Consider the following 12,008-nt stretch of genomic DNA (forward strand, 5'->3'; position numbering starts at 1 on the left):
CAGTCAGAACAGGCAAACCAGTGCTAACACCGCTTCATTCAGCAATTCTTAGCCATGGCCATGAAGTAAACAATCCTTTAAATAGTGAGAGCTTTAAAATTCGAACACCACAGGATTGGAGACCTCCAGTCCAGCTCCGGGTTCGGTGTAGTATGTTAGTTTCATTCGCCAAATGTGTGTGTGTGTGTGTGTGTGTGTATATATATATATATATATATATATATATATATATATATATATATATATATATATATATATATATATATATATATATATATATATATATATATATATATATATATATATATATATATATATATATATATATATATATATATATATATATATATATATATATATATATATAGATAGATAGATAGATAGATAACGATAGTTTTAGCAAACTGTTATGGACGTTTTGTTGGGCGTTTTGTTGGACATTGAGAATACTTCATGATTCCAGTGATAATTTAGCACGATGCTTGCGGAAGTTACTGAAGCATCAAGAGTGCTTTCATGATTCTACTGACAGATGAGGACACTCTTCATCATCAATGGAGAAAGAAGAAAAAAAAACTTACGAAAACGAGACTAGTCATCACGGTGGCCTTTGGAATCAATCCTCATGAGAGAACAGTGCGACGCAGGACACGGGCACAGGTCACTGTTCCCTCCAAGTCAGCGCCTCCAACACCTGGGAATATCTATATTGACTCAAAAACCTATGTCGCTTATCATGTGGACAATCGAAATGAAATGCTGCAGCGGGGCCTTGATAGAGGTCACAGCTGTTCACCAGTATTCTTTGTATTCATAGCCGTAGTAAGAGTGATGGTGCTGGTGGTGTGCGTGCGTGTGTGTGTGTGTGTGTGTGTGTGTGTGTGTGTGTCTATATATATATATATATATATATATATATATATATATATATATATATATATATATATATATATATATATATATATATATATATATATATATATATATATATATATATAAACTTTCAGGAATCTTGAAAATATATCGAGAGGAGTTATTTTATATATTTTTCATTTTTCTATCCTCCTGAGTGTGGCTTAGAAATCGAGAATTGTATTTTTTTTCTTGTGTGTGTGACATTTCAGGGAGTTTACAATAACGCTTTGAAGAGTATATATGTATAAATAGTTCTTTTCAGTCCTGTATAGTGTTTGAATCAGCCAGTCATCCACTTAGGGTTATTCTTCTGTGGTCTAATTGGAATAAGGAATATTTACTCTTTGGCTTTTATGTAATCTGTCAATGAAATATTTAAACAACTCATCAATATTTACCTTCCCTTATCTCCCCCTTTCGGATCCCTTCCATTGTCTCCACTCTATCTTCCACCCGCCTCGACCTCACCTCGCCCATCCCAACATGACCTGGCCCTCGAATACCATTCTCGCACCTCAGCATATCTCCCTCTCTCTCGTCCCCTCCTGCTCTCCAACCTCGCACCTTACATCGCCTCCCTCACCTTTTTTATCTCCTTCACCGCTGCCCTGCATCTCACCTAGAGGTAACTTCTTAATCGTTCAAAATCTGCTCTCTCAAAGTCAGGTATCTAAGTAATGTATTTCCTTTTAGAAGCTTCTCCCATTTTTATCTGCACCTAATTTCACAATAGTCACTGTTGCCTAACCACCCTTCAACCTCCACCTGTGTGACTGCTTCCTCTGTGTGTGTGTGTGTGTGTGTGTGTGTGTGGCGCACAGCACACCTGTGGTCTGCCATGCTTGATATTTTTACTACTTCACATGTTGACACAGGTGTGTTATCTTTGCATGCGTATAAAAGGAAAGGAAACAAAACAAAAGAATATGGCTCATTGTTGCAAGGCTCTGCATCTACATATGACGTCATCTGGCGCACCACTTCCAAAACATGAGATCCTATGGGGCGGTGCAATAAGTTGGTAGGCTTACACGTGGCATTCTCTGTAGAGAAGCAAACGCAACAATATAAGAACGTAAGGGAAGGGAAACTAAAATAAGGGAAGTTTCAAGAAGCCTCCAGGCGTGCATGTGACAGTCACTCTGTGAAACATACAAAACCCATTTCTACCTGTCAGTCCTATCCATTTTTTTTTTTTGTCTAATCTTTTCAATGTCTTGCACCAACAATCTGATTACCGAATTCACATCAAAGCCACACGCAGTGATGACTGACTGTGAGGGTTTTCCTCTGTAGTCACCCCTAAAAATTTTTAATTTTCTTTAATTTGTTATGTTTTCACCATACGTGATAGACTAGTTTATTTTCATAAAATATTTTATTGCTGAGTTGTTCTATCAAATACACCATACACAGTATATCTTACTGATGTTACATATTATTTTCATTGTATATAAATTCGCGAATACTGTTGTTTTCATGAAAATTACAGTTTTACCAATGGATTTCCACTAGGAATTCTTTACCACTTATTGTTATTACTTGCCAATATTATTAAAAATATTACTCATATTACCATAGCCTTGTGACATTGTTTCGTTTTCTTATTTTAGACACATTCATGCATTCATTGCTTATAACTGCACAACAGTTTTCAGAAGTTTTCTTCACCTTACCAAGAGACTCCAGCACTACTAACAAGACGCAAGAGATCTAGCAAGACTCCAGGGGCCGCATACTGGAACCATCACATCTCATACAACCTCACGTAACTCACACGGCCGATCTCGTAACTTGTTACGATACGTACTGGAAAGAGACGCCGCCATATTATATCGTAAAAAAGTCCTTGGAATTTACGATCTGGGAGCACCCGTAACTAAGTTGTGATATCAATAACAAAGTCACCAGCCGTTCCACTTCAGCTATAATCAAAAGGGTTTAGAGATAAAGGACTCTAACACACTGCCGCAATGTGCAAAACACCGACAACACCGGGACTGAATGAATACATCACCGCCGGCCTCGACCAGCGAAGAGACGTACGTGCTCAGACGCAGTGCGGGAGACACCCAGCGTCCAGCAACACTGTTGTTGATTTGACTTGAATTTAAATATATGTGTATGGCTTAATAATGGTAAAGAAAGGAAGGAAGAGAGAAGGAACAAAGACAAAAGAAAGATTATTATTATCATTATTTATTACTATTATTATTATGATCATCATCATCATCACCACCACCACCACCATCAATAAATCTTAATCGAAAACAATGAAAAGCCCAGGTAGGATGCATATCTTTTATTGTTTCTTTATTCATGTTTACTTTTTGCACAAAGAAAACTTCACTGCCAAGGTGAACTGTGTATCTATGAAGAGTGAAACAATTCCATATGGAACTATAAATTATGCAGTGATAATAAAAAAAAAAAAATGATAATAATAGTGAAGAGTGTAACGAAGAAGACATTTCAAAGTAGATTTGATATATAAAACACGGCAATATATTAAATCACAACTGCACAACTGGAAATTAAATCTTTTAAATCTTCTAAACGAATCTTCTTCTAAACGAATCTAATTCTAAACGAATAAAAATGTTCTTGAAAAAAATGGTTTGCTGTTCTTCTGCATCTGATCAGGAGGAGCGGGCGGGGCTGCTCAGCACATAACACTGGGTTTTATATTACTTAGTATCCAGTCTTTGTAGTAAGACACGCTTGTGAACACCCTTGGCTGGGTGCACCCACTCTCACCGTAGCTGCTTATTCCCGCCAGCACCCATCGTCCGTCACACAGCTGCGCCACCAGTGGCCCTCCACTGTCGCCCTAGGGAAATGGTTAAGAATACATAGTCTGGTTCCGGCTAACTGTATCATTTCGAAAGACACCACCGACAGCTAAGAAAGTGATCAAGTAGTAATAACTGTAATTTCACTTATTCCCAGTGAATTTTCCAGGATTATTCAGATAAAGTAAAGAACGTAAAATTATCAGTCAACTACTTAGGAGAGACTCAGGAGGACTGCGTGTACGTATAAAGATGAGAAGGATGAAGGAGTACAAGAGCATAAGGGCGGTAGGTGAGGAGGAGATAGAAAGCTTGAGAGGAAGTGAGGAAGAGGATAAGAGAAAAGGGTTAGTGATGACGAGGAAGGAGGTAGATGATGATGATGATGAAGATGAAAAAGAGGACAAGAACACTGAGCTGACATATTTCTTGCTACATCTGACTTGAGACTCATAGGTTCAGCTAGCTGCTAGAAACACGTGGCTAAGAGCGACTCACTTGACAGTTGGATTTGCCATCGTTGATGGTGCAAATGACGCTCTTTTGCATCCTTGGTATCTCAGTGAAATATGTGCAGATCTTCACGTCCATAGGTGTGAGGCTTACTTCGAACAAAGCATTAGGAATCGAGTTCGCAGCTGAGGAAAGGAATGGTCGAGTTAGCACATGAGACGACATCCTGAAGCATTTCGGTGTCTTTTCTGAGCTATGTTAACAATATCTAGTGGAAGACTCTGTTTATTTCAAGTTTTTCGTGAATGTCTAAATGACACAACAGGTTTTGTTGGATCATGTTGAGGTTCTCAAGGATGTTTTCTTCCTGGTAGCTGAACAGAGAACAGTCTTAGTTATTGGAGCTTGGAGGAGTTTTTATGTGATCCTAGTGTTAATTTAACAATAATTTATTGCTGTCAGTTGGAAATACCGTCCATGAAAAGTGTTTTTATTAAAGGTTTGAGAAAAGAGTCTGGTTTTAGAGATAGATGTGATAGCAGTGGTGCCATCAGGTTTAAATAGAGGGAGTAAAGATGCAGGAAAGTTGTTGCAGATATTTTTGGCCATGTGCCGGAAGTCACGAGGGTCGTTAGATCTAGAAAGGTTTTGACTTTTTTATGAATGAGTTTTTTTTTTGGGGGGGTCTAACTGGAAAACAGTCTTAGCATGATTTCTGACAAAATTGTAAAGCACATAAATTTCAGTGATAAAAGGCTGAAGTACTGTTTGTTGGCTACCTGCTCATCATCTATAGCACGAGAACAGGCTGAGTTAAACCAAGATTTGGAAGGTTTAGCATCAGAGAAAGCGAGGAATTTACGCCTCTATGCCAGACACTTATCCTCGCTCAGCACATACAGATGGGTCCCTGACACAGAATCAGTAGTCATTCCATTGAAAATCATAATAATGCCTCTTCATGTCCCTCTGATTAGTAAAGCCAAACGCCAGAGGCACCTCTGATTTGGGGAATCCTGAGGAAGGATTGGAGAGATAGGACAAGATAAAAATAAAAGATTGTGGTTGGAGAAGCCTAACGGAGACGACAGTGTCAGCATAAGCTGGAGGATTAGAGGTTAAAAAATTATCAAAAATTTTGGGCATATCTCTAAGATGGTCAGGAATACAAGCTTGGTGATGCACTAATTGCTCTAGGTCGTGGAGGATAGCAGAATAAAATGTTACTTCACCAGGATGGTCAGTGAAAGGAGAGGGAAGCCAAGCTGGTGGTGAACATTGAAGTCTCCAAAATTATACGTGAATGGGAAGAGAGTTAGGATTTGCTCCACTTTGGAAGTTAGATAGTCAATTAATTTTTCTAGTTAAAGTTAGATAAGAGAAATATGGCATAGATAAATTTTGTTTCAGACTGAAATTGAAACCAGATGATAGAAAATTGTGAAGAGTCGAGAGCATTAGAACGAGATCACGTTGTGTTCATAGACACAACATCCAGCTCTGGATTGAAGGTGAGGATTGAGAAAGTAGGAGGGGGATTGTTATTCTGGTGTTAGAAGAAGAAAAGGAAGAAGAAATAATAATAATAATAATAATAATAATAATAAAGAAGAAGAAGAAGAAGAAGAAGAAGGGATAAGTTAAAATAAGTGTGCATTATTTTTTCTCATTCTGGCCAGTCTTACATGGGTTGAGGAGTCCCCAGCCAGTGTTCACCATGTCCTGCCCAATCACCAAGTCCTCTGCCTCGGCCAGGCACACGGGCTGCACCGAAGGGTTCTTTTTGAAGTTGAGCTTCTTCGCTAGTTGAATCAAGGCAATGTCATTCCCCTGAACAGGAAGGAATGCATCACTGAGTGACACACACACACACACACACACACACACACACACACACACACACACACACACACACACACACGTCCTGGTGATGCAATAGTCAGTGCGCCACATTCACATCCGGGAGGTCCAGGATTCGATTCCTGAGGCATGTCAGGATCTTTGGATGGACTCCTTTATTATGAAGCCCCAGTTTTCCTACAGTAAGACCAGACTAACGAGGTGGCTATGGTGAGGTCATGGTGTGGGTACAGCGCTGCTACTTTCCCTAAAACTACGCCGAGTAACTTGTGGTACATGTACATCTAAAAGGCGCTAGAAATAAAATGAAGAAATAATAAACATAATTATCACGTAAATACATAAATATTAGTATAATATCTCACAAAAATTAAAGTCATTATACATATGTATTTATACATCAGTTACGTGGCATAAATAGTGTACAGTGTTACTGAGAAAATGTTATTCTCATTAACTTTTATAATTGTTTTGAGGTGGGGAACTATGTTATGTACAACTAGATACAACATAATCTGAAGCAATACAATTGTGAAATGTGTTATTTACTTTATATATATATATATATATATATATATATATATATATATATATATATATATATATATATATATATATATATATATATATATATATATATATATATATATATATATATATATATATATATATATATATATATATATATATATATATATATATATACACACACACACGTCCTGGTGATGCAATAGTCAGAGAGGTGAGAGAGGGGCTGAAGACAGTCAGTTAGAGGAGAGGAGTTGATGAGACGAAAAGCTTTTTGATTCCACCCTGTCTAGAAGAGCAGTATGAGTGGAACCCCCCCAGACATGTGAAGCATACTCCATACATGGACGGATAAGGCCCTTGTACAGAGTTAGCAGCTGGGGGGGTGAGAAAAACTGGTGGAGACGTCTCAGAACACCTAACTTCATAGAAGCTGTTTTAGCTAGAGATGAGATGTGAAGTTTCCAGTTCAGAATATAAGTAAAGGACAGACCAAGGATGTTCAGTGTAGAAGAGGGGGACAGTTGAGTGTCATTGAAGAAGAGGGGATAGTTGTCTGGAAGGTTGTGTCGAGTTGATAGATGGAGGAATTGAGTTTTTGAGGCTTTGAACAATACCAAGTTTGCTCCAAAAATGTTAAGATATTTCACTAAAAACAAGAATTTAAGAAGTGTATGAATTTACTCCTTTCCACGGTCACAATTTCATACTGTATCTCCTTCTTTGCTTAGGTTTTATGCTTAGCCCAACCCTAAATACAGTTTTAAGACAAGCACAACTTGAAGCAGAGCTCTAAACCTAATCATAAGAATCTTTGTGCATACGAGCCTAGGAATAGATTAGAAGATGAGGTCATGGAGAGAAGTGTATATACATCAACTAAAAAAAAAGTGCAGATATGGATTCAGGGACAGAACCACACAAGTGAAAATCGGGCTTTGTTTGTTACAATAAATGCACACACACAGACACACTTACGTCTTGAATTCGAAGACTATCGTATTTTTCGTGTATGATAACTTGTGACACAGACAGGTACTCCAGCAGGTCTCTAAAGTTGCTTCCGACACCGACCACCATATCAGAGAAGTCACTGCGGATAGACACGAACTGTGCTGAGATCGGTCGAGACTGAGGCCTGTATTACTAAAACCTTTGTGGGATTATGGAAACAATCTTATCCTCAGGAATGACTATTTCTGGATCAGAGCAGCTGTGAAATAAAAATACTTTCTATTAGAGCCTCTTCAAAGCAGTAGAGACAAGACAGCCAAACATTTTAAAATACAGATGTGAATTCCATCCTTGTCTATAAGTGAAGTGCAGTCCCCAGCAAAGTGACATCTAATTGTTAAAAAAAAAAAAAGAATGTGGAAACTTCCTCGGCCTATCGCGTCTCTGCCTTTCTTGGTTTATGCGGAGGTCTTCACTTGTAGCTGTTCATTCGTCCAAGTATGCACTCATCTATATCCATTCACTTCATAGACGTGACATCGACTGGACTGTTGGGGCAGCTCAACAGTCAGAAGGTCAGTTCAGTGTTTCTCAACCTCAAGTCATTCGATCTGCTGACGATCTTACAATGCTGACGATTGGTCGACGGATGGATTACGATTATCAAAGGATTTACTGTTGAGGAAAACGCTAAACACAGTGGCAGTGAGCGGTGGATGCTGCTCATCAACTAGGGCCAGTGGTTCCTGCCTGGGGATATAAAGAAACACGGCGCGAGGGCCACACGCTGAGGCACAGATCGCTCTTCACGTTACTTCACTCAACTTTTTTTTTTTTTTTTTGCTATTTATATTTTATAAAATCACTCTTTAGGTATGCAAGTTCCTTTATGTGCATCATATTACTTCTTTAGTGATATTTTAATAATTATATGAAAATCTGATACTTAACAAAAGAAAAAACTGGAATCAATAAAATTACAGGTATGCTAGTGATCTTTATGTGGACGTAATGAGTGTAGGAGTGTAGAGTCTCTGTAATCATGGGCTGTGGATGGGGGCCATGGATGAGGGTCATGCATGAAAAGTGGCTGACGACCAAAAAATGTTTGGGAACCACTGGTTTTGGTGGAACCCTTATTGCCAAGGACAACGTGAAGACTGTTTTTTACAGTATGTTCGTGACGTAGAAGTTTAGTTAAACTATCACTGGAATGAGGAAAACTTCAATGAAAATCCCAGAAATGTCCTCTGTAACCTGTTCAAGGTGTGGGATTCTTGTCAAATTATGACTAAGATCATGAAAATACCCTTGTAAAATCTAAATACACTCCACTTGAAAGCAGTCGAGATAAGAATCTGAAGTATATGAGCATGCATTGCTGACATGCACTCACCCGGCAGGTGGTATCATGCAGTGAGCGGCTGTGACCACCCAGTCCCGAGTAATGATGGATCCTCCGCAGTTCACGCTGCGTCTACCTTTACGATTATTTGTAATGAACACCTGGTATGGGTACTCCAGCGGCGAGGCTTTGTCACCGCCGATTATCCTCGTGTCTTCGCCAGTTACATCGCCGTTGAGGTTGTAAATGGTCGCCTGAACTTCGCGAGTGCTGTTGTCACTGAGGCCCGCCACCTCGATAGGAGCCTCACCGCATTTCCCTGAGGAGCAATACAAGCATGAACAACACGCCAATAAATGGAGAGAGGCAGACATCGAATTGCTGTCTTAAACGTTTCTGCGCTCTATCTCGACTACTAATAACAGGCTCTGGTGGAGAATGTCGGGTTTTCAAAGGTGTTTTCATGAATATAGTGACAGTTCAACTGGGATTTTGCACCATCAGTGGGGAAGACACCCATGAGAGCCCTTAAAATAGTCCTGATAAGAGAGCAAAGCATTTAAAGGCCTAGACTGTACACATCAATTATTTGCAAATGATTTACAAACATATGGGAAACATTTGAGAAACATTTTTCATGGATGGATGGATGGATGGATGGATGGATGAATGAGTGAATGGACGGATGGATGGATGAAAGGTTAGATGGATGGATGGATGGATGGATGGATGGGTGAAAGGTTAGATGGATGGATGGATGGAGGGATGAAAGGTTAGATGAATGGATGGATGGATGAGTGAGTGAGTGAGTGTTTCCAACTGTTTTCCAAATGTCTTCTAAATGTTTGTCAAATATTTCTCAGGTGTTTTTAAATATTCGCAAGCAATGTTTCCAAGCAATGTTACCTGGTGTGGACGCGGCTCAATATTAGGCACTGAGTATTTACATGCATACTTACATACATACATAATAGGTATCATATATATATATATATATATATATATATATATATATATATATATATATATATATATATATATATATATATATATATATATATATATATATATATATATATATATATATATTTTAATACAGTACATATAAAAAAAAAAAAACTAGTATACTCGTATAGTCACAATACACCCAGCTGACAGCCCTGGCCCGAGACTGCCAACTCCCCACAAAGAAAAGAAACACAAAACAAAAGTTTTATAATGCATGAATGGGTTACAACGAACAGACTTGTTGGGAACTTACTGCATATTTCTCTCTCGGGATTGCATGACGGTGCTGTAACATAGAAAATAGTGATAATATTGCGACAACAAATACTGATGTAGCTGAAAAGGAATAAGAGAATTAGTTTTGCTTTGGGGACAGAAAGAAGTGCCGTGGATCGCTGTCTTCCACCTCCACCCAGCCTCCATCCACCCTGCCTCCACCTTTCTCGCCGACTGGACCGATGACGCTGGTCCACGAGAGGCGGCGGGGTGTGCATTTATCAGGCTGGCGAGGTGGTGGGTGCTGGGGAGGAGCAGGGATGGATGGAGAGAGAGGGAGGGAGGGAGGGAGGGAGGGAGGGAGGGAGGGACAGGTGATTCATGAGTCACACTGACTGGATGGGAAAAAGAGTCCGAGGGAAAAAGTAGGACAGAGATACATGTGTGAATGTCTATGGCACTATTCTACCTTCTTTACTATTCAGGCCACACGCACACCTGCTAAGGATATAGTCACGCTGCTAGGATGCACCTGCTGCCCACCATCACATCCTTTTGTGTACAGTTGCCCCAAGTAGCTATGCCACTAACGCCAGTGAATTTCATGTACTTGCTAACTGCATGCCTCCCCTTCTCCCGCGGCCTCGCTGCACAAGTGTTTTTTTTTTCTCTCATCTCTATTCTCTAATGCAAGAGTTAACTAGTATTCTCAATTATTCATCCCTTTCTCTGGTAAACTCTGGAACTCCCTGCCTGCTTCTGTATTTCCACCTTCCTGTGACTTGAATTCTTGCAAGAGGGAGGTTTCAAGACATTTATCATTTAATTTTTTACTCGCTTTGATCACTGTTTGTGGACCGGAATCTCAGTGTTTTTTTTTTTTTTTTTCATTGGATTTTTGTTACCATTGGCCGCTGTCTCTCCTACACAAAAATAAATAAATAAATAAATAAATAAATAAAGTACATGAATACGAATGAATCTACTCCTTTATGTTAATAGTTCCACAGACAACTGGGCTGTGATTGATGGAGGCAGTTGTCGGATACTGAATGTCTTTTGGTCTGAAACATATGACGACACTACTAAAGGCAACTGTGTCTCCGGGATATGTGGTACAACTTTCAAACATCGCAGGCGCCATTGACCCGAGCAGTGCACGTTCTCTCTCTCTCTCTCTCTCTCTCTCTCTCTCTCTCTCTCTCTCTCTCTCTCTCTCTCTCTCTCTCTCTCTCATCTGCAACTTTTTCTTACGTCCATAAACTTCCCCTAAGAAGTGATGCTGACAGTGTTCAGAAAAAACTGTTCCTGACCTTCACCTATCGCACTCCCTGTTCTTAAACTTTACGGAACTTAGTGTAATGCATTTCATTGGTACATATATTAATTTACATTTCATTTATAGACAAAGGTAGAGTTGGCTCCAAGAATGTCAGCACACGTCACGGCAAGATGTGGGTGATATTTGGCCTTGGACAGTTTTCACAAGTTTCTGTCTCAGGCAGCGTTGCCAACAACTTCTCCATCTTTGTTACCCTAAGCTTGGGGATATTTCCTGTTGTGTTGTGTGGTTATAGCGGACCTCACCTCACCATGACGTGCACTGAAATTCTTGAAGCCAACTGTACCGCTCGCGCTTGGGAGGCCAAGTGGTCACCAGGCGCACGGGTTCGTATCCTGGTCACGGTCCGAGGTTAAGCAGGGCATCCACTCGGGTTATTGATAGGAGGAGCAATTCTGGTACTGATTCAATAGGAGAACCGGACGTAAAATATAAATAAATAAATAAATAAATAAATAAAAATAAAAAGATAAAAAACGAGATTTTATCTGGCATTATGAAACCTACTAGGAGCAACAGTGTTCTTATATAAAGAAAGAACCGACTCTAGTGAAAGTTATTAAGGCAAGATGTAAAGAGTAAACCGGAAAAAAAT

General features: G+C 39.4%; 1 protein-coding gene across 1 annotated transcript; it reads right to left on the reverse strand.

Annotated features, from left to right (window-relative positions):
* Window positions 1–3,202: 3,202 nt before the first annotated feature.
* LOC135113394 (chymotrypsin B-like) lies at window positions 3,203–10,349 on the reverse strand. Its single transcript, XM_064028648.1, has 6 exons — window positions 10,109–10,349; window positions 8,899–9,166; window positions 7,527–7,641; window positions 5,846–5,990; window positions 4,206–4,345; window positions 3,203–3,745 (listed from the first exon to the last, which is right to left on the reverse strand). The coding sequence occupies exons 1-6, from the start codon at window positions 10,347–10,349 to the stop codon at window positions 3,578–3,580; spliced, it is 1,077 nt and encodes a 358-aa protein (XP_063884718.1). The 3' UTR covers window positions 3,203–3,577.
* Window positions 10,350–12,008: the final 1,659 nt, after the last annotated feature.

The sequence above is a fragment of the Scylla paramamosain genome, chromosome 25 (genome assembly GCF_035594125.1).
Source record: "Scylla paramamosain isolate STU-SP2022 chromosome 25, ASM3559412v1, whole genome shotgun sequence".
NCBI classification, from domain to species: Eukaryota; Metazoa; Arthropoda; class Malacostraca; order Decapoda; family Portunidae; genus Scylla; species Scylla paramamosain.

Coding starts and splice junctions, on each gene's coding strand:
- LOC135113394 (XM_064028648.1), bottom strand. CDS start 10,349: ATGCACACCCCGCCGCCTCTCGTGGACCAGCGTCATCGGTCCAGTCGG. Junction 5,991..7,526: donor ATAGTCTTCGAATTCAAGAC/GTAAGTGTGTCT, acceptor CTTCCTGTTCAG/GGGAATGACATTGCCTTGAT. Junction 3,746..4,205: donor ATGGCAAATCCAACTGTCAA/GTGAGTCGCTCT, acceptor CCATTTCCCTAG/GGCGACAGTGGAGGGCCACT.